Source organism: Astyanax mexicanus, chromosome 8 (assembly GCF_023375975.1).
Source record: "Astyanax mexicanus isolate ESR-SI-001 chromosome 8, AstMex3_surface, whole genome shotgun sequence".
NCBI classification, from domain to species: domain Eukaryota; kingdom Metazoa; phylum Chordata; class Actinopteri; order Characiformes; family Acestrorhamphidae; genus Astyanax; species Astyanax mexicanus.
This window is the reverse complement of record NC_064415.1, coordinates 55,135,752-55,159,789: the sequence shown is the minus strand read 5'-3', so window position 1 is coordinate 55,159,789 and position 24,038 is coordinate 55,135,752. Positions and strand designations below refer to the sequence as shown.

Sequence of the window (24,038 nt, the reverse complement as noted above, 5' to 3'; positions counted from 1 at the left end):
CTGTAAATACACGTTTTTCATTGGACAGTGACACTATTTACAATAACTAAAAAGCAATCTACATTAGGATTTGATACTTACTGTCAATTGCGTCACGTAAGGAATTCAGGATAACTTTTCTTCGGCCGGTAGCATCATTTTATCATAATTTTATTCTGGACATTTATTTTACTAATATTTCATTCAGGACACATTTTTATTATAACTCTGAATAAAAATGTTGTTTAAACCTTTGTCTGGATGTAACTTTTATTAAAATAATTATTCTAGATACAAATAATGGTAACTTAAGTAAGATATTAATTCTATTATAAGTATTTGTTCTTTTTTATATAATTTATATTACTTTATTTAGATATCAAGTTGTTGTTGGTGAAGAAGGCAATGTGGCTTGTAATGTGAACGTAGCCAAAGTGGCTCAAATGTGATTTTAAAAAATCAGATTTGGCACATTCATAAAACCTTCTTGGGCTAATTTCACAGTAAAAGCCACATTGCTCAAATTTGATTTTTTGCTCAAATCAGATTTGTCTATCTTAACGGTTCACATTCAGAAACGCTCAGGTCTAGGAGGCGAAAAAAGTCCAGATGGCTTGCTTTTGCTGTTTTTGCAGCTGTAGCTGCACAGCTGTGGGTATGGAAGAAAAGAATTTCGGAATTTAGGACCACATATAAAAAGTGACTAACATTTGGCATGTTCACACAGCCTTGAAAAAAATCAGATCTGATCCACATTAAGCAAAAAATCAGATTTGAGTCACTTTAGCCTCTGAATGAGGTGATGAGTGCAGTGCTGCGCTGTGGCCGCTGCTGGCGCTCCGAGCTGCCGCTGCTGGTGTGGCCCTGTTGGTGGAGGATGATACTGCCAGTTTTGGTGTTTTGTGTGTGTATGAGTGTGTGAGTGAGTGTGTGTGAAAGAGAGAGAGAGAGAGGGAGGTGTAGAGGGAGAGACTGAAACTCCCAAAGAACTTCTAGCTACACGGCAACCTGCTACACGGTCGACGATGACGACCGACGAAACGACGGGATGTTTTCTAAACAGAAGATGAAGACACTGAATAGCCATTCTAGGATGAGTACGTATGGGATTATCTGGAGCAAAAAACATGTTTTTAGTGCATCCAAAATGTCTGTATGTCTGAGTCTCTGGGTGGGGACCGGCTGCTAACGTGCTAACTGGCTAAAGCAGAGACATAGCTTGTTAGAAAGATAGCTAGTGCTATAGCTAGCTAGCTTAGCTAAAGCAGCCAAAGTGAAGGCTTTAACAAATACTAGCTAAATAGCCAGTTAGCTAAACCCACCCTGCTGCTTTGCTTTTGTTTAGTTTAGTTTCGTTTCGTTTTATGGACGTTTTAGGGTTTAAATATTCTCTATTCTGATAATTTTAGCTAAATAATTTACAGCTATGTTAAATAAGCCAGGCTAGAAAGCCCGACTTTGGGCTGCACACAGCCTTTCTTTTAGCTAGCTAGCTAGCTACGGTGTTGAGACGTTGTTGAGGTAGCTAACAAGCTAACGCTATTAAATTTGGTGCGTTTCTTGGAGTTTATCTATATTGACATGACATTTACTTAAGCTTAAACTTTTCTGCTTTGAGTTAAATGCTTAAGTAGTGGGTAAATTAGGTTATTTCTGCGTTAATGTTAACTTACATAATCGTTCAACATGTTAGCTAGCGTTAGGTTAGCTTCGGCAAACTTCACGTATTTGTATTTTCCTTTTTGTCTGATTTTATCGCTGTGTTTGTTATATTTGTGGCTATTAATTCGACTCATTTTAAGGCGCACTGCTTTAATATTTTGTGTTTAAATGCTTAGTTAGATAGCTAAGTGTTTACAAGCCAATTTATCTAGCTTGACAAGATATATATATATAGAGATGGGTAGTCCAGGTCCAGATAAAGAGTAATAATCCACTCCGAGTTTTTATTCCAACTGCCTGGGTGGCTCAGCTGTAGCGGAGCCGTCTATAAGGTTGTAACTAAATCCCGGGGTGGATTTTTCTTTTCAGGACCTGGACTACCCACCTCTGTTTATTACATCAAAACGATTCAGCAAACAATGTTAGCTTAGCATAGCATAGTTTGCTGAGCTAGCCGGCTTACGTGCTAGATAGCTAGGTAGATATGTGTTTTACAGATGATATACATTTAAATCGAGCGTCATAACGTTATATTATTATTAGAATTATCTTGATATGGGATATATTTACTCTAATATCCGCGCTGACATACGAGTTAGCTCGTTAGCTAACTAGCTTAGCAACCGCTGTGCGCTTCTGTTGCTAACAAGCTCAATGTTAAGTGAAACAGGCTTTATATGTAAACGACGATACGAAAACCAGCAAAATATCTTAAATGTGGTTTTATTTACACGTGTTTTAGCGCAAAGTAGTTTAAAAATAATACTATTAATTCCAGCTCTGTTTGTACTGCAGTTTTTGCATCTGGATGCTCCTGCTGCTGCTTCTCTTGTTTAGGCAGCAGCAGAAACAACCTACTGCCAGTCGTTCCTTTGTCCCCATTTTGGTTAACTAACATAACACAGATAGCAATTGCACTTTTTGTCACAGTTAGGACGTTAAAAGACAATTATGTAGTTTTATTTAAACATCCAGAGATCATATTTTGCACTTGTGAAGATTTTGAAGATGTGCAGTCAGTGTGCTGGCACACTGTGAATGTATGTTAATGTATTTCCGTTAAAATGTTGTTTAAACACTTTATCTAAAATAATTAAAAGTAGAAGTTTGACATACAGCTCTGGAAACAAATAAGAGACCACTTAAAAATAATGAGTTTCTTTGATTTTGCCAAATTGAAAACCTCTGGAATATAATCAAAAGGAATATGGATGATCACAAGCCATCAAACCAAGCTGAATTGTTTAAAAAAATTGCACCAGGAGTAAAGGCATAAAGTTATCCAAAAGCAGTGTGTAAGACTGGTGGAGGAGAACATGATGCCAAGATGCATTGAAACTTTGATTAAAAACCACGGTTATTCTAACTGATATTGATTTCTGAACTCTCAAACTTTATGCATATGAACTTGTTTTCTTTGCATTATTTGAGGTCTGAAAGCTCTGCATCTTTTTTGTTATTTCAGACATTTCTCATTTTAAGCAAATAAATGCTCTAAATGACAATTTATTTCACTTAAACATATACCTATAAATAGCAACGTATTAGAGAAATTGGTTTAAAAACTGAAGTGGTCTCAGCTGTGTTAAGATCTATAGCTATGCCAATTCCATGATATTTTATACAACATAACATTTAAGTTTTTAGTGAATAAATAATACTAATACTAATACTGAATGTTTCATTACAAATAGTGTAACTAATTACTAGGAATGCAAAATTATATCAGAATTATATTAATATAAGCTGATAATTACTTTTTTATAACCATTAGCATTTGGATTGGATGGATTTGTATGTGACCAATTTTCTTTAAAATGATACTTGATTACATATTTGTTTTTTAATTATTTTTTTTAAACCCAATTGTTTTATATTAGTGTCATCAAATACTTAATTGTTTGGTAATAAAAACACTTAACTTGTTTGGCTGAACACTGAGTGTAATTGTAGGTCCAATAAATTTGGTTGCCAGATATTCGGTGCATTCCTAATATTTATGCAATATTTTTCATCCTTAGTTGAACAAAGTTTCACACAGCATTACAGTTAGATGTAACATTTAATCTTAGTATTTAGTATTTAACTAGTATTTACACTTTCACAACAACTGTCTTTGCTTGTGGCATTCATATGTTCAGTTTTGAATGTGGCAAAGCGATTTACATTAGTTTAGAATAATCATTAAATCCATCTGCTGATGAGCTACCCCTTAACATGACGCAACCTTCCAAAAACGCAATTTTCTGTTCCACAGGTGTTACAGAATGGTACAGAGCTCTAGCGTTCATTGCAGGATAGCAAAAAACATACTTTTGAAATGGCTAGTTTCCACAATGATGATTTACTGGTAGAAAGTTCTGTGTAATGCTCGCTTGGTCATCTTTGTGCCGAGATGCTTTCAGGAAAACCCCCAATCCAGAATGTTTTGACGCTCCTCTTGCCTAATGATAACTGTGATCATTGACAGCACTTCTTAACTGTCTCTCTCTTTTGTTTGGTTGCAGGTTTCAGGTTTCACACTATGTGATGAGCACCCGGGACGTGTGAAATTATTTAAGAACTCCTGTGTTCAGAAGATTTTTTGATTCCAGTGGAATCTTCCAGTTTTTTCCCCCCCTTTTTGTTTATTGAAACACCCCCCACACACACCCCTCCTACTTTTAAGGAACCTTAGCTCGTTTTACATGTAGACCACACTAGCTACGATGCCTGTACAAGCTCCACAATGGACAGAGTTCTTGCTTTGTCCGATATGCACCCAGACGTTCGAGGAGACTGTGCGCCGGCCCATCAGTCTGGGGTGCGGCCACACCGTCTGCAAAATGTGCCTAAACAAGCTGCACCGCAAGGCCTGTCCCTTCGACCAGACGGCCATCAACACCGACATCGAGCATCTGCCCGTCAACTCGGCACTCCTGCAGCTGGTCGGTGGTCAGGTGAGTGAGTTCTGTAGTTTTAGTAATAAAACAAAAATCTTGTAAACTCTTACCAGGGCTGGTCTAGTTCATTTTTACAGCTTCGTACAGCTAGGGTTGGCTCTGGTTTTGCATGTCCTTCTACTACAGGATAATCTGGGACAATCACTGCTTACAATCATCCAGATATCGCAAGACATTTAAGCCAGATTTGGTGTTCCCAAAAATCACAGAAAGTCTCCAAATATCAGGGTGATTATTGATTATTGCTCCAGATTATCCAGTACTGTGGGGAAGTCCATTATCTGATTAATCAGGTTAGGTAATTGCCAAGCCCTTAATGAGTTCAATCAGGCGTGTTGGAGCAGAGCAAGAAAAACTGGCATGGCATGACCATGGGTGTAATTTTGGAACGACCCATTTGATCCTAAAGTGAATAGTATGTTTGTGTAGATTTCATGTTTAATAGTAAGACAACATAAATTTGACATTAAGGTGTCAGTAGAACGTCGCAGGTCTCCAACCTAATCTCAATGGCAGAAATTAGCATATATGCAAACTCGCTGCCTTTCTGTTATACTTTTGTTATAGGTACAGGGGCTCTTGTAACTGTTTTGTTATTAGATCATGCTGATTTTATAAATTGCAAGTAGCAATCAGTGCGTCCAAGCTCTGTACACCATAATAGTACCCTTATACCACAACATGAATTAGCATATATGCAGTCTCTGCACTTTTTAGTGATATTTGTAATGTGTGTGTATATAACCATCTTGTGATAGGTTGTTTTTTTGGTGGTGAAACTACGATTGATTTAGCCTCCGTGTTTCAGTTCAGTTGCAGGTAACAATCATCAGGCTTTAAACACAAAGCACTGTTATGATGAGGCTCAAATGATGGGCATTGTTTTCAGATTTGCCTATTTGTTTATAACAAATGAGGTCTTTAAAGAAGACCTTTAGAAATGTCTTGAATTTGCGTTATTGTTGTTTAAACCCAGTTAGTCCTAATTATCTTTGTATTTTTGTCTGTTTGCAGCTGAATCTCTGTTTTAAGATCACTATTAAGTTTTCTTCTCAGATCGATACTGAGAACTTGAGTCCAGTTCAAGCTTTTGGTTTCCTAACTTGTCAAAACACTAGTATATCCGGTGGCAGGATGTTGATTTTAAGACTAGAACTATAAACAAATCAATAAAACACTCAAAAAAGAATATGTACTCATATGAATCTATTAAATATGCATTGGGTCATTGCAATACTTGTCTTGCAGATCATTTTAAAGCATTTGAAGCTTTACTGTTATTTTTTGACTGACACGCTCTTTCTGTACACATTTTTCCCATCTCTTAGTTGCCCAAACTGCAGCCTGTGGCACTGATTACTAGTCCAGAGGACACCAAGCATTATGATGAAGCCCGACAGTGTGTGGAGGAGCTGGCCCTTTACCTTAAACCCCTCAGCAGTGCAAGAGGTAACAGCCTGGACCACATGATAATATTTTTTTGGCTTCGCTTCTAGTTGTTTGCAATATCACTGCAGAAAAGATCTGTATACAGATAACAAATGTAGTCTAAACAAGGTTCAGAAGTTGTATGGCGGCATTTTTTTGTGGTTAATCTCTATTTCCATTCCATTCTTTTGTTGTTCTTTCTAGGAGTGGGGCTGAGTAATGCAGCACAGAGCATGCTCAGTCGGCCCATGCAGAGGAAGCTGGTGACTCTTGTGCACTGTCAGCTGGTGGAGGAGGAAGGCCGGGTGCGGGCCATGCGGGCGGCCCGTTCTCTGGGCGAGCGCACAGTCACCGAGCTCATCCTGCAGCACCAGAACCCCCAGCAGCTCTCCTCCAACTTGTGGGCTGCTGTAAGGGCCAGAGGCTGTCAGTTTTTGGGCCCAGGTAAAGATCTTGAAGTGGTACATGGAATGAAACATTTGGAAAATCTGAAGTAGGACCAGCAAACAGTTAACATGTGTTGAAAACTCCCTTTGAGTCTTTTGTCACTACAAGGAAAATGCTTAACTTTACTCCCTGATAGTGCGAACCTAATTTTGAACTGGTTTGTCGCGTTTCTACCAATAAAAAAAGTAGGTTTTAGAAGCAAGAACGTTAGTTCACAACGGGAACCGAAGAATAGTATGTTTTTCAGCGTGAATCCTGACATCTGTGGGCGTGGCTCTTTGTACAGGAGCACTGTCGCTGTGCAACGCCCTCCATTGATGATGTATAATGTGACGTTTTGACTGTTTTACTAAAATTAGTGGAAACACTGGCTGCAGGGTTGCCAGGTCCAACAAAAAGGTCCAGCCCAAAGTCAGTCTAAAACCAGCCCAAAATATGTCAATCACACGTTTGAAGCAAATGGCAAAACACCTGAGTGCACAACTTAGTATTAAGTTTATAAGGTATTTATTATCAGTATTGCTATTTTACCTTAGTCATTATTAATATTGTAACATTCGTGTTTTATTAGTTCCTTTATAACAGTTTTATATCCCAGTCAAGATCATTTAATAGTAAAACAATTAGCAAAGAAAATTACTTTTACTTACTCATTTCTGTTCTTGCCCCTCCTGAACTCTCTTCTCTCCTCTTTAACTTGTTTTTTTATTTTTATTGTAACATCCAAGGCAATGCATATTTTTATTTATTTATTTATTTATGTTTTTTTTGCCAGCCACATACATTTTTAAAAGTAGCAAAAAACATGCACGCCGCCTGCGACTGGATTTTCAAACAAGCCCAATTTGGCAGGAAAACAGCGAACCTGGCAACCCTGACTGGCTTGTTCGCTGAAAAGCTCCACGGTTCTTATAAGCTGGAAGTGGTTCAACAACCAAAGTTCTTTTTTTTTTTTTTTTTTTTTTTTTTTTTTTTTTTTTTTAATTTTATTAAAGAAAACGCTGTGAAAGAAAGTGATTTCCCAAAACTATATTTAAATTATACCTTTAAGGTTTTTGGGTTTTTGTCTGGTCTCTTTGCAGCAATGCAGGAGGAGGCTCTAAAGCTGGTGCTTCTAGCTCTGGAGGATGGGTCGGCTCTATCAAGAAAGGTTCTGGTTCTCTTTGTGGTGCAGCGTCTGGAGCCCAGGTTCCCACAGGCCTCGAAAACCAGTATTGGACATGTGGTGCAGCTCCTTTACCGCGCCTCCTGCTTTAAGGTAAATTCGCTTTTTATTGCTTAATAGAATAGAACATAATTCTGTATTTAATCACATTTAGAGAGATTTAAGGACTATAATGTTTGACATTGCGCAGGTGACCAAGCGAGATGAGGACTCTTCACTGATGCAGCTGAAAGAAGAGTTCCGCACGTACGAGGCTCTGCGGAGGGAGCATGACTCCCAGATAGTACAGATCGCCATGGAAGGAGGCCTGCGCATCGCCCCTGACCAGTGGTCCTCCCTTCTCTACGGAGATCAGTCCCACAAGTCCCACATGCAGTCCATAATAGATAAGGTAAGACTTGCTTATCAGTGCTTATTATCAGTATATCATTGCATTGTGATGTTATTTCAGATTTACATTCTTTTTGTAGTTTGCAGTTTGTTGAGTTACTACAATTTGAATACCATTGCCTAGAGGTTTTATTTTTATCTATTTTTGTATCTGTGTTTATTTATTTATTCACTTATTTTTTTATGTTTTCTTTTGTTAGCACACTTTTACTCAATACTTGATATTGTGTAGCTTTTTCAATTATTTTGTTCACAGTATTGCATTCTTTGTTTTATTTTAAATTTGTATATACAGCTCTGGGAAAAAGACTAAGAGACCGCTTCAGTTTCTCAATCAGTTTCTCTGATTTTGCTATTTATAGGTTTATGTTTAAGTAAAATGAACATTGTTGTTTTATTCTATAAACTACAGACAACATTTCTCCCAAATTCCAAATAAAAATATTGTCTATATTTAGAGCATTTATTTGCAGAAAATGAGAAACGGCTGAATTAACCAAAAAAAAAAAGATGCAGAGCTTTCAGACCTCGAATAATGCAAAGAAAACACAGTCATATTCATAAAGTTTTAAGAGTTCAGAAATCAATATTTAGTGGAATAACCCTGGTTTTTAATCACAGTTTTTATTTCATGCATCTTGGCATCATGTTCTCCTCCACCAGTCTTACACACTGCTTTTGGATAACTTTATGCTGCTTTACTCCTGGTGCAAATTTTCAAGCAGTTCAGTTTAGTTTGATGGCTTGTGATCATCCATCTTCCTCTTGATTATATACCTGAGGTTTTCAATCTGGTAAAATCAAAGAAGCTAATCATTTTAAATGCTCTCTTTTTTTGTTTCCAGAGCTCTATATGTGTTTTCTGAGAACAATGTACAATTTCTCTTGTTTTGATTGACCTTTAGTTGCAGACACCTGCGTCATTCGCTCAGAGTGTGCAGGAACTGACTATAGCACTGCAGAGAACGGGCGATCCTGCCAACCTGAACCGCCTGAGACCTCACCTGGAGCTGCTGGCCAACATTGACCCCAGTCCAGGTACAGTTTTACATTTAGGACAGTGAAAGCAGTGCATCGTGTGAGTTCCTGTTTAATGAAACAAGCTTTGCTGAAATCTCTTGTATGGCCTGTCTGGTGGGATATTTTTAGATTAGCGCACCTGTGTGTCTGCATCACTACCTCTAAAATCCACACAGTAGGTGAAGAAATCCTAGAAACAAGTGCAAAGCTTATTATGATGATAATAGGTGAACGATGAACCAAGTATTAACACAGAGTTCATATGGTCATAAAAAACCTGGAAAACTCAGAAAATTTACAAAAAATAGCAATTTTCAGGCCTGGATACGTTTTGGAAAAATAAAAATACCCAGAAAATTTAGGAAATGTCATGAAAATTAGCTCTACAAATCTTTGTGTTTCCATTTATTGATAGAGAAGATCTATTTTGAGCAAACAGCTCAGAGTTTATTCAGTAATTTAGCCCTATACAATAGATTTCTCAGGATCTGACACACATTTTGTTATTGAATATTGAGTGTCAGCAAGATTAATTTTAGGCCTGTTATAATCTGTTTTATAATTAATTATAGTTTTAGTTGTGTTTATTTTTTTGTTTGTTTTGTTTTATTGTCTGCACTGATGGTCATGAAAAGTTGCCTTAAATGCATAGAAAAATCATGGAAATCTATTGGTTAAACAGTTTCTCTTTGCTCTCCTCTGTCCACAGATGCCCCCCCTCCCACATGGGAGCAGCTGGAGAAGGGTCTGGTGGCAGTGAAGACAGTGGTGCACGGCCTGGTGGACTTCATCCAGAACCACAGCAAGAAGGGGGCCGACCAGCAGCAGCCTCCCCAGCACAGCAAGTACAAGACCTACATGTGCCGCGATATGAAACAGAAAGGGGGCTGCCCCCGAGGGGCCAGCTGCACCTTCGCCCACTCGCAGGAGGAGCTGGAGAAGTTAGTATTAATATTATTATTCTCTCGCTGTTGAACTGTCATGCAAATGGACTTGCATTGAATTAGTCATTTGTCATGTGAATAGAGTGGGTACTGAATTGTAAGGTGGAAATAGGAACAGTTCATTATGAAAATAAGATGCAGTAAATGTTCATTGAAATGGAAAGAAAAGTAAAAACTATAAAATATAAGTGTTTCTAGCAGAACAACAGTATTCAGTCCCTGATTTTACCCATCCATAGCAGGAAACACATTTTAGCTGTGGTTGCCAGTCCTATAATAAAATAAGATCACCAATTTAATAACATGATTATTAGTAGTATCAGTAGTGAAGTAAAAATCTAATAAAAAAAAAGTGTAATATTTTCTCTAACAAACTGATAAGTTAAGCCAGATTTGTCCAAACAGTGAAATCACCAAACTGTGCATTTTTGCATTTCATGAAATATAGCATTGCTAAATTATCTTACATCATTTTTTTGCATAATGTAAATCACGAAACTGTTCTTTTACATTGCCTAAAACATTTGTAATTAATGGGAGCAATAGAAGTCTTCCAAAACGATTTACAAATATAATCTTTTTACATTGAATTTCACTGAAAGTTAAGAAGGTTTTCCCTTCCCATGTAAAGCTACCATATTAGAGATACAAGATATATTTGTGATGGTAACAATTAGAGGTGTGCCAAAAAATCGATTCATATAAGAATCTTGATTCTCATTTACTACGATTCAGAATCGATTGAAAATGTCCCAAAATCGATTCTAAGTCGTGCTGAAGTATGTTTTGAAACTTTTCCGCGCATGCGTGTGTCCCAGAGCCTGCTGCGTGACGAAGTCTCTGGTAATTTTGTAATCATTTATGCATATTTATGCGTTATTTATTTTTAGAAAGATTCATTTTTATTTTTGTTACTTAAGCAATAATGTAATATTGTCTTTATGCAATGGTTGAAAAAATACATTTAAGCATTGATTAATGTTCAAAACCTATTAAATGTGAAAACACTTTATTGACGTATTTGTCATTCTGTCTTGCAAAGCAGACTGTAGTAGATCATGCAGAGTCTATAGACTGAACCAGAATGTTTTATAAATCACAGTTTTTAATCAAAATTAGATTAGAATAAAAAATCGGAATTGAATCGAATCGTGAGATAGTAAAAGAGATTCCCACCCCTAGTAACAATAAGTAGATTGGTGAATAAATGCCATCTCTCTCTTCTGCAGATATCGGAAGATGAACAAGCGCTTGGCTCCAAGGCTGCCTTGTCCTCCAGGTTTGCTGCCAGAAGAAGTGGTCGCTCTGGAGGGTGTGACCCGCAAGCCCTCCCCCCTCACCAACGGCATTGGCGCCCCTTGCCCCGGCACACCAGTGCCACAGCTTTTGGGTCGTGGACCTGAACCGTCTCCTTATGAGCTCATGCGCAAGCCCAAGCTTGATCACGGCAGCATGAGTGCTCCTGGCTCGCCTCCTGACAGGTACGTACTAACATCTCAATCATCTCAACGCCTTATCACAAATCAAATTCTTCTCCACTGAATGATGGAAGCTGGAGGACCTCCTGTCTTGCATATTTTGAAGGTTTTCAGCTCTTAACACATCATGGCAACCCAGGGATGGCTTGGTTTAGTTAATTAGCTGGAGCAGGTGTGTTGGGAGCTGGGAAAACAATTAAATGTGGCAGGGCCCTCAGGGCAGAAGTCCTCAAGGGCTCAAAGGCTGGAAACCACAGCACTCTGGCATGGAATTATTTATATTACTGTATTTATAAGGCACACTATCAATGAAAACAATTTATTTGGGTGAGTAAAGCGCTTCTGTTTATTTACAGTAAGCTTGGATTTCCAATCATTTTAACAGAGCGGTAAGCAGCACTTAGCGCTAGTAAATAGCGCCCGATAGCGTTACACTGAGGAACCCTGAGTGTACCGGTAACCCAGTGTGCTATCAGCTAGCGGTTTGTCCTACATACCTTTTTTTAACACAGTAAACGCACAGACTACAGTCCAATATACTCACAGCTTAACAGCGATTTTTGGGAAAATTAAAGGAATTTAGAGGTACCTTATATTCCAAAAGATATGGTAATATACAGAACCCATACCTGTTAATGCCACAAAGCAATGTCTGTAAAATCTTTAAATGATTAAACCAGCGCTGAATGCAGCGGGATGGATTTTTACTGGACACCATTAGGAACCTCTACAACTGCATGCTGAGATGTCTGGATTGTTGTTACACATGCATTACACTGCTTCTATATGTGAATTTCAATAAATATGACATTTTTCCAATTGCTGTCAATTGCTTTGAAAGTGAGTGTCTGAATCATAGTATCATAATCTGAATTAACTGTTTTTTCTCCTCACATGAGCAACTTTTCACTTGGGCTTTCCCTTTATTCACTGACCCGTCATTTTTTTTTCAACAGTTTGGATAAAGCTGGCCTGCCCCTGCCACCACACGCCATAGCCCACCCCAGGGCTGAGCACCTGCCCCTGCCCAAACAGCTCGCCAGTGTGCCCCGTGGTGCACCACCCGTGTATCCTCAACAACAGCCTGAACTTTTCTACCCTGAAGCTCGGGCACCTTCTGGATCTCAGTATGACACACCGTACTCTGCTGGTGAGAAACGAGTCATGTTTAAATTTGAAGAAATGGAAAATCTGCTGATGTGTGAAGTCTTCAGAGATTTGTGTGACACGGTTCGCTGGTCTGCATGTTAGAATAGCCTCTGCAGATTATCTCAGAAATGCTTGTTTAAACAAAGCCACAGAACCTTTTCTTTGGTGTTTAACACATTAGATGTAAAGCTCTGCAGCTCTGCTGGACTTGTGGGCCCTTTACAATACCTTATCAATAATCCAGTGAGTGCAGGGCTGGGATTACATGTATAAAATCAGGGTACCCGCAGGTCCTTAAAGAGTCTTAGATTTAGTCTTACATATTCAAGGTCTAAAAATATCTGAACTTTTAGGAGGGAAGGCATTAAATTATATCTGAGGCAAAGTGAATAGCCACACGGAGTGTTTAATTTTAGTCATGCTTTTATGTTTATTTAATTGTTATCTGAAATCATTTTTGCTGATAGAAAGTCAGTTCCCTAAGTTGGCCTGAATTTCTTATTTTAATTTTGTAAATCTTTTTTGTATACCATCATTTAGTTTGTACTTCTCATTTCCACAATAATATATATAATTTAAAGATATTAAAACGGTCTTAAAAGTCATTAAATTTGAGCTTTAAAAATATGCAGATACCCTGAAAATATTGAAAAACAAAATCCTACAGATTAATAATTGATAACCACGCAGTAATTACCATGCATAATCATAAACATAAGGAAAAACAGCTAGGTCATTTGGGAGCAAGTCTTAGGGAGTTTATAAAATATATATCGATATATGATGCCACAAATCGATGCAATAAAATCGAAACGATACAATATATCACAATATCAACGTATCGTCCCACCACTAATACATTGCCCTAAGATAATACTCACTATTACTGTTTTTTTTTTTTTTTGTATCCTCCAGGTAACCCCTACCCCTACCAGCCTTCTCAATACGTACCACCCCGTTACATCCGTAACCCCCCACCACCAGGGGAGTCTGCTGTGGCCCCGTATCAGGACCCTTACCCTGGATACGGCCCCGAGCGCCAGTATCCAGGCCCACCCTCAGGCCCTCCTTTCTCCGCCGTGAACCCCCACCCTTACCCTCTACCGTCTCACTACGACAGCCGCCGGCACGGCCCGTACGCCGGCCCCCCACCACCCCCACAATCCTTTGCACCTCCACGAGACGAGCTGGTCCGTATGAGCCCCGTGCCCCTGGACGTCCCTCCTGCTGCGATGCCGCCCCCCACGGCGGGCACAGCCGGCTCCCTGTATCATCCTGACTCATCTTCACGGGAGAGGTATCCACCTGAGGGCTACTACCCACCCGCGCCTCATCCCGGCCAGATGAGGTCCCATGTCAGGGTGAGTCAGGGGGTTTTCTTTTATATCAGTATATATTATTCTCTTTATGTACGTTGCTATTAAGTATTACAGCTGCTGATGCTGACAGTGATAAATTCTTGTGCTTCTTTTTTCTTTTTTTAGGATCCATATAGCCGCTCCCAGCCCAGCCTGGACTACCTGCACCGCAGGCGTAAGGAGCTGCTAAACCAGCTGGAGGAGAGAAAAGTTATTTCACCTCCTCCCTTCGCTGCCTCGCCCACCCTGCCCTGTCATGCCTTCCCCAACGACTATCCCCAAGAGGTAGTAACTTTCTCCTTCATATTTACAGTTTTGTTTATAACAGGGGTACAATGGTACAAGATTTTTGCAGTATAATTACAGTCTAAAAAAAATACTTATTGCAGTATAGAGTATTTTACTTTTCTTGCTCTCTTCTTCTTCTTCCTCTTTTTCTTCTTTCTCATATTCTTTCTCTATTTTCTCTTCTTCCTTTTCTTCCTCTTCTTCATCTCTCCTTTTTCCCTTTTCTTTCTCATTTTTTCTGTACCTTCTCTTTTTCTTCATTTTCTTTTTTTTCTTATTTTTGTTCTTCTTCTTCTTTCTTTTCTCTTTTTCTTACTGTTCTTTCTCCTCTTTATTTTTTTCATTATCTTACTGTTCCTCTTACTTTACATTGACCCATTTTTTTTTGGTGGGCAGAAATTAGTCAATTAATAAATGAAGTTGCATTTTAATTCCAGCTGATGATTATATAATGATTATTTGATGATTTATCAATTAATCTGCTGTTTTTCTTAATTAATGGTTTTACTTAAATAATTAATGTTTGTGGGTTTCTCTGCTTCTTTTTTCCGATACTGGTATTTCGCAAGTGCACCTTAAATTTTCAACCCTATGATATATAAATATATATGTTGTGTGTATAAGAACACACTCAATTTTAAATCAGGATATCATATTTTCATATTTTTTTCCTAAAAATTGCAGTACATTGTCTATCACAATATTTATTAGATATTATAGTGTATTGAATCGTAATCCTTGTGTTACTGTGCATGTACATGTCATCACTTAAAACACAACCCTAGTAATGCACTGCAAGAGGAATGGCCATACTAGTACACATTCTGCATTTATATCTTTGTAGTCTCCATGGTGCACTTTTACTTTGATTTTACTGAATTTTACCCTTACTGTGCTTCTTCTGCTCTGCAGTACATTGAGGACGGCTCCAAAGCCTTTGGAACCCGGGAACCAGACTACGCCGGACAGTACTCTCCATGGTCATGTGACACTATCGGATCATACATCGGCTCCAAAGACCCGAAACCGAAAGATGCCATGTCGGCTGGTGCTGTGGAGATGATGGTAGGAGACTGCTTCTGTTTACTCATCTTAAACCTTTCTCAACTTATTTTTAATTGCAATAAAGAACATTTTTTTTTTTTTTTGCTTCTGACAGAATATGGAGGGAAAGAGTCTGCGGGAACCACCTCTGGATGCCCAGCGCCGTTCTGCAGAAGCCAAAGACGACGACCCCATAATTCCTTTTGGCCCCCTGCCCACAGTGTCGCCCTTCGGGGCCATTTCTCGCACCTCCAAAACCGGATACCAGACCACCGGCCCAGTGCAGGCCATGGCCTCTTCTCAGGGCTCTGGCTCCAAACACTTAACAATGGCAGGTTAGTTGGAATGACTTCACACATACAACTCCACATGATTTAGTTTAGACCGTAATGGTGTCATTGTAATTTGTTGTAATCTAGTGGAGTCACGGCAGCATGAATTTTGGACGTTTTTTATGCATATTTAATGATCTATGTACTTGCAATATATAATACATTAATGTGTCAGATGTCATGGGACTAGTAATAAATCTTTGTTGCTCCCTAGCTGAGTACTCCTATGGTAACCACGGAGGCTGGGGCAGTGTGTCGTACCCACAGCACCAGAGTATGGCCTCTCCAGGACACTTCAGTGAACGGTATGGCTGTAATTTTATAACACGGTCTTTCTCTATTTTGTTCTTGCATATGTTCACATAATTCAAGGTCTTTTGCTCATGGTAAAGATTTTCTTGTTTTTGTTCCTGGTGTCCATCAGTCTGCCCGTGCCGGCTCCTGATCGAGAGCAGCTAAAGATCGAGCTCCAGCAGGTCAACCAACAGATCAGTCAGCAGACGCAGATCCGTGGCATGGAGGTGTGTGTCGTCGAGTTTAATTTAAAATAAAACACACAACAGTATAACTTTTCATACCAGTAATCACCTCTATACATGTTCTCAAAAACAAGTAGAGCTGCACAATGTACACATGCGCAATACACATAACATAAGGCAAATCATACCATACACATAATACGACAATTTAAATGATTGGAAATTAAATTCTAGTTATTCTAGTTTTTTATACAGTATCTGTCCAATAAATAATAATAATAATAATAATATATAAAACTTGTCAAAATGTATAATATTGCAATATTTAAACAACAAAATGTGATTTTTTTTTTTTATTATTCAAATTTTTCATCACAAAAAAACAGTTTAGAGCACAACATAATATACTAATTATGATTTATAACTAATTTCAAAAAATATTTCTATTTTTTAACATATATTTTGGCATATTTCTCATTAATGAGCATGATAATGCAATGTTAGTTTTTACATAGAATTATAAACTTATTTATGAATACTAAACCTTTAAGTATTACATGTTTTAGCCTGATGATTTACTTATCATGTCGGTAAGATTAAACATGTACATAAATATACATTTTTATTGTAAATGTCAAAAACAGAATATATATATGTATTTAAAATGATCAGAAGTATATTTATATTTTGTTAGATAATCTAAAATTGCATACATACGTTTTTTGTTAATTATTTATATTTCGTTTTTGCTGATGCGTGCATGTGCTCCAGGACTGCAGGTGGTGCAATATTTTATGAAAATTCCCATTAGAATAGATAATTTGAAGAGGATTTAATCCTGCAAAGTTCTGTCTGTACTTCTGCTTGTCATTTGCAGTTGAGCCTTTACTGGCTGAGGCCTATAAACGGCATTACTAGTTATCTGTGAACAGACAGAAATGATACCCACACTCACATCCTACTAATGGTGTCTGTCTGTGTGTCTCTGTGTGTGTGTATGTGTGTGTGTGTGTGTATGTAGGCTGCCAGTAACTCCATGCTTCTGCAGAGGGAGGCCAGCGCTCTGGCTGCTCAGCCTCCTGCTGCTAAATGGGCTTCAGGGGCTGCAGTTTCCAGCGAACAGCTCAGTCTAGAGCTCCACCACGTGGAGCGGGAGATTGGCAAGAGGACCCGTGAAATCGCCATGGTGAGTCAACATTAGGGCATGATTGACCAGAGAATGATTAACCATCAACTGTTATGATTATTCTAGCTGTCTGTTATCATATATAGAATTATATAGAATATATAGAAACACTTAGCGACTTCACCGAAATCTAATAATTCATAAAAATAGCATAATAATAATGATTATTGTGACTACTATGACTACTGCATCTGAAAATAAATTGAATATCATTAAAAAGTTACTTTATATCAGTAAGTCAGTGCAGAATGTGAAACTCATATATTATATAGATCTGTTACACACAGAGTGATATATTTTAAGCGTTTATTTCTTTGATTGTTATTATTGTTCCAGCACTGAATCTGTGTGACAGTTGAGTACTTTTGTTTATGGTGCATTTATTTTAGATGTAAATATTTTGTGAACATTCATTTGGATCTGATTACAGGAGAACCAAGTTGTGCACGAAGTCCAGTACAAACTGAAAGCCACTGAAAATGGGCAGCCTGACCATAAAGCCCAACTGGAGGAACTCTCCTTAGCACTGGGGTGAGTGTAGGAATTAATAATATCAGAGTCTCAACATCTGCTCTTATTTGCAAAATTAGTATTAGTAAAAATTAGTTATGTAAGGTTTTTTTTTTTTCTTTTTCCCCAGATTCTAGGTTCTTTCATAGTTAATTGTGTATGAGTGGTAGTGGTGTAACATATTGCAAATAATCTGCCATCTGTCCACCAAATAAATCAACAGAATAACTTATAAAAAAAAATAACACACATTTGTATGTGTCAGTAATACTAACAAACATATCACATATTTTTATCAATTATTATTTTTTTTTTTATTCAATAATAATAATGAGTATTAATGTCAGATCCTGACAAAAACAGCTAGGAACACTCATTTTAGCACATTTGCTAAAAAAAAAAAAACTATGCTTATTGTATGTGGCGATTCACTAAACTTTTGAAGTTCCTGTTATTAAAGAAAATAATTATTTATGAATAAGATGTTTTAAATATATTACTGGCAGTATTTTTCCATTTGTATCATATTTGCTTTAAATGTCTGTGACAACCTTAGATTTTGGGCATGTTTAATGTTGGTGGAATAGTGGAGTTTTTAGGACTTTGGTTGAGCTTCGATTCATAGTAGCATGATTTAAACCTCCTTAAAGCTCCTGTGTCCTTGGTATAAGGAGATGCAGAACACCTACCTAGGTGGTGACTGCAGGATATAGTAAAGCCCTTACGTCTGCTTAATAAGCTGCAGTGTGAAACCAAATCTAACTAGACTAAATGAACACAATGATCTGAACAGTGCTTTGTAATCCGTTACACCACTAGTGAGCAGTGTTTCTTTATAGAATTATTCTTTAATTTTTTTATTGTTCAGTGATGTCTCGAACGGATCCAGCAGCATGGTGCCGGTCAGCAGCGTGGGGGGATCTATGCTCTCTCTGACCAGTAAAACATCTTCACTCACCCTCTGCTCTGGAGATCAAGCGGCGAGTGGCTCGGAGCTTCAGAAGAACGGTGTCGTTCACTCTTGCTCTTAAGAGTAGACACACACACACACACACACACACACATGTATACACACACATTCAGTTGAGATTCAGTTCTAATTATCGATCAGTTGTGGAAAGAGTTACTATGTGTTTCCACTGATTTTTTTAAGAGATTTTCAAGCTCTGAGATTAAATTTCTGGATTAAACACACACTGACTGTCTATCACACACACACACACATTTGCATGCTGTTACATGCATGCACAGACACAAATTTCTTTGTTTTATCTAGAAAAATGAGCAGTATCTGCCGTGATATGAATTTTCTTTCTTTTTGTTCTGTGAATGAGCTTTTCGTTTTAAACGACATCTCATCGCCTGGAAACCAGGGCATCTGATTAACATTTTTTTCTTTCTTTTTCCCCCCTTTTCCTTTATTCCCTTGGTGTACGTATTTGAAATACCAACAGTAAACCCAGAGCAAGCATGAAGGATAAAACCAACATGGCATTCGGCACAACAATAGGAAAAGAGAAACGACGTCAGTTCTGTAGCATCCGGGCCCTTTCTGTCTTTCAGGCGGGAGGCGGCGTAGCTTTTAGTTGTAGGGCATGAGAAGCCTTATGCAGTTGGTCTGTGTTAAAACGCTTCCCTCCCTCCCCAAAATAAAAAATACATACATCTGTGCAGCCCTGAATATGATCCGACTGATCAGGCACAAAGTAGCATGGAGAGCCTTTTTAATCAGTCCATTTTTGTATGGAGCATTAACTCTGCAGGTTTCCCAACAAGGTACAGCGCAAGCGTGGCCGTGCATCTTTAACGCGAGACGAAACGAGATCCGAGCTCCGAGCTCTGCTGGAACACGGGGGTTGAAGTTAAACAATCAGTTGTAAGATTTCTTTTTTTTTTTTTTTCTTCATTCCGTAATTTATGGTTTGGCTACAGAACTGTTTGGAATTTGTAAGTCCGTGGAAACACGTGCGTCTAAAGCGTTCTGTTTTATAGAACGAAACAAACGTCTAAAAGAAAACGAGCACTTTTTCCGTGTTTTTCTATGAGTGTGTGCTTTTATTATTATTATTATTATTATTACTATTATTAAAGGAAGAATGACACAAATTCCCGTGTTCCCAGAGTTGGAGTTCGGTGATTTTTAGCGTTCGTTTGTTTTTGTTGGTTCGTTCGTTTTCACCACTTCCGTTTCACGCGATCGCAGCCTATTCTGGAAATTCTCATCAATTCTCCCTGACTTCTGTGAAGTTGCTTATTTGGGTTCCCTGGTCACGTCTGCATATTCAGGTCAGCCGCTGTACAGAAAACCTTAGTAGGAGATTGTCGTTTCAACAACAGCAGACCTAGAATGGCACGATGTAAATGGATGGATAAATAGATGGATGGGTTGAGATGGAATTTCAGATACACTGGAGATAACTTCCCAGAACTGATCACCACGAAGTTTACCAGACAGGTGTTGTTTAGATTAAACAAGATCACCTAATCAGCCTCGTTGGAAATTGATTAGGCTTGTAAAAAAGCTCTTTATAGCCTCACACGAGTTTTGATTATTATTTTCTATATTTTCTCCTTTTAAATTGACTCTTTATGGAGACATGTATTTAGCTTATACCTGTATCACCTCGCTTTGACCTAATGTGTGTTTTTGCACATAAATATATAATATTCACCGACTATTTAAAAACATGCATACATAAAGGATGCCCCAGGAAAAAAAAAAAAAAAAAAACTAAAAAGGAAAGATCAAGAAGTGGACAAGCTCTGCAGTCTTCCTATAGTGATGACATTCTTCACGTGTGAGATTTTGTTCTAGTCTCTTGAGACCGACTATGATATTAAGCTCCAATTTTGGGTGCAACCTCTTAATGTGTAAACTTTTTTTTTTTTTTTGGTCTTTTTTTTTGGTCTTTTTTTTTGTGCTATAGCTGTTAAGATGTTGATTTCTAATATGATGATGACTTGTGGTCATGGTCTGTTTCTTCTCCTTTTCTTCTTCTTTGTTTGTTCTCGAAGAGCACGCAGCCTTTCCCTGCAGTTGTTATAATTGTGGAGATTGAACTCGAGCTTACAGTTCAAATACATGCAGATATAAAGCTGTCCTCCTTCACAAGGTTTTGAAGATCTGTCCTCTTTTAATGCTCAATATTACCTCCATCCTCTGTTTAATTGGAAAATCGGATTCTAAAAATATAAAAGCTTTATTCCTGATATTGCAGACTGCTTTCAACCGGGTAGTCTTCTTGTATTTGTAGCACATTATTACAGTGTGTGGAGTTTCGGGTGAAGGTTCTACCTGAAAGTATCACGGTCGTTTACCAGTCGCCTGCTTTGCTTTCATTGTCTACACGTCACCATTGTCTGAATAGGTAATGCCAATATACACAAATGACCCAAAACATTATGACCTCATGCTGTTGGTCCACCTTGTGCTGCATAATGACTTACTCATAGTAGGGCTGCAACTAATGATTACTTTGTAAAACAACAATTATTCCTGCCATGTCCTCCATCTCTAAAAATGATAGAAACAGCTGAACATGTCTTAAACATGTCTTAAATCTGGAAAGTACTGATATTTAGTGAGTAAATATATGTAATCTGTTGTGTTTGGGCACTTTTGGAGACACAAGTTGAGTGTAAACTGTGTGAGTGAGCCATTTACCCATCTCCCATTGTGCTTCTGTTCCTATCACTTTGTGTAATATGGTATTGTTACATATTAACGATTAATCAACAAATTTAAATAATCAACATTCTCGGACGTAACATGGGCATTCTAGACCGTTCTGCTCCTATACACAGCACATTCGCTTTCATAATTATTATTATTATGAGTTTATGTGACCTGTGGGACAATAGCTGTTATTTAGGTTTGGCTTCAATGAGGCATGGGCACTCAGAACACACTCAATGCTTTTTAATTGGTCATGCCATGAATCGGCTCCTGCAGATCCTACCCTTTTCTGACCATAAGCCCCCTCAAACCTTGTTTGTCGGTGCCGAATTTAGCACCCCCACTAGGAAGAGCACCCCCTCTCTGAAGTGCGCATGTACGTCTTCTTGGCTTTAACTTTAACTTAGAAAATGGAAATACCCAAGATACTGTTCTAAGCTATGCTAACTTCTAAGAAATAATAATAAAAAGGTCATGTTACATGCAGCCTCTCCCGTGAGGAAGTGCTTTTCCAGGTGGGGGTGCTGAATTCGGCACCATAGTAGTGACGAAATCTGCACCCCCTCCATGAAAAGCACCCCCTCTCGGCAGCGGGTACGCACTGTCTTTTTGATAAAAGCGATTTTCTTTCTAACTTTACTTAGAAATACGCGCAGAGAGGGGGTGCTTTTCCTAGCTGGGGTGCTGAATTTGGCACAACACCGGTCCTAAAGTCTGGTCGTACCGATTTATTCTGCCAGTTTCCTGATAAGTTTTCCCTCTTTAACCAAATTAAATATAAAAATTTGAGCTAGATCCAAAACATGCTCAACACAAAGATGCAAATGTGCATGCCGCCGCTCTGCCAATGCTGCCAACGATGCCAACACCAGTCTACGTACGTAGCTTTAAAACACTTTCATTTTCCAACGTAATATCCCAGACTCTCCCGTACACCAGATATACAAAACATTCAACAGTATTGTCTTCATCTGTAGGTGCTCATAATGTTTTGGGTCATCTGTGTATAATATTAATCTATTCAATTTAAGTTAAAAAGCAAAGCCAGAATAAGGAGCAAGTTGGAGGTAGAAACCCCTAGAAGAAGGAACATATAAAAACTGACTACTTGAGGAGCTGATCAACTTGTGTAGTTTAACTTCTGCTAAACATTTTTCAACCCTCCAGCTCTATAAAGCAAAGGAATATAAAGCTAGTATCTAAAAAAGCTAAGCTAATCTAACCTGCAGGACTGTTTTTTTAATAACTGCAGTCATGGTAAGGTCTTTTTTCAGCTGCTTGCATATTTGAAACCACTGGTCTGGTTGCTTCGGTCGTCGCTAGCTTTCGGTTGCTTTTGCTTTGCTGCGCTTCTCCACAAGGCGACTAGCGATTTTATTTTTTATTTTTTTCCCTCATTTTATTAATTTTTTTTCTCCTTGCTGCAATGCTAATTGCAGATAAACACGGTTACTACTATCCTGAGCATGCCTATTGATGGCGGTTAGCAGGTGTGAGGAATTTTTCCTGTTTTTTTTTTTTCTTCTTCTTCTTCATTCTTTTGCATGCAGCGCCCCCTAGACTGTGCTACAGTCACCGTTTTCAAAGAGGCGCACTGCTAGGATGCTCGTTTTATTTTTTAATCTCTTCTGGATTATATGGGAATGTGCTATATGTATTTAATAATATGTCAGCCAGCGAATTGGCACTTGCTTGGGTGCCCTTTTTGTTTCCTCCCTATTTTCCCCCCTCTATCTCTCTCTCTTTTTTCTTATTTTTTTTTTTTATATAATATTCAGTGATCTCACTGAATTGCTTGGGTTTTCTTTTTTTGTTTGTTTGGTGTTTTACAAATGAAATCATGTTGACCATCCACATATAGCCACTTAAGAGGCATATGGACTCGGTAAGACTCATTTACACCTTAAAAAAAAAAACGAAAAAGGAAAAAAAAAAAAAAAAGAAGAGCTTTGTGCATGTGTTATTTCTCTATCCCCCAACAGAGAAGTCACAGCGTAATGTGATTTTCTTTGAGAATGGGTCTGTTCCTAATGGATGATATTCATTTCTCTATCTGGATTGTGTCTGTTTTGAGCGGACCTGTAGCATTCATTTAAATGAAAGGCGAAATTAACTCATTTTGAACCTTAACACTGTTATGGCTGTGTCTATATATATTTTTCCTTTTTATTCCTAACTTTTTTGGGAAATGTAATGGCTTTTTTATGATTACTTCCAAGTTGTCTTGTAAAAAAAATCTCTTAAATTAAGGTACAGGCTTGATTTCAACAAGGAAAGGTTTTATATATAAATATAGATTATACTCCATTAAGGAATGTTTAGAACCATCTTACTCCAATGTGGATGTAGCCATTATTACGCCATTTTATGACTTTGTAAAACAATTCACTGTGTGAAAATTGGTTTGCATTATTTGTATAATACAATCTGCTTTTTTGTTTGTTCGAGAGGTGAAACTGGAAGACGAGGAAAAAAAACAACCTGTGATATTAAAGAAAAATGTAACTTGTGTACAACAGTGATTCTGAATGAGAGGGATGGATTAAATATTGACACTTAAC

The 24,038-nt window shown here is 38.0% G+C and overlaps 1 protein-coding gene across 1 annotated transcript; it reads left to right on the top strand.

Moving 5' to 3' along the window:
• Positions 1-806: 806 nt before the first annotated feature.
• Positions 807-24,037, top strand: rc3h1b (ring finger and CCCH-type domains 1b). The gene is made up of 19 exons (XM_007250689.4): positions 807-1,076; positions 4,149-4,580; positions 5,912-6,032; positions 6,216-6,455; positions 7,541-7,716; positions 7,814-8,014; positions 8,919-9,051; positions 9,743-9,974; positions 11,207-11,458; positions 12,412-12,605; positions 13,520-13,965; positions 14,089-14,247; positions 15,163-15,315; positions 15,410-15,629; positions 15,841-15,931; positions 16,051-16,147; positions 17,127-17,291; positions 17,722-17,822; positions 18,670-24,037. The coding sequence occupies exons 2-19, from the start codon at positions 4,350-4,352 to the stop codon at positions 18,830-18,832; spliced, it is 3,375 nt and encodes a 1,124-aa protein (XP_007250751.3). The 5' UTR covers positions 807-1,076; positions 4,149-4,349; the 3' UTR covers positions 18,833-24,037.
• Position 24,038: the final 1 nt, after the last annotated feature.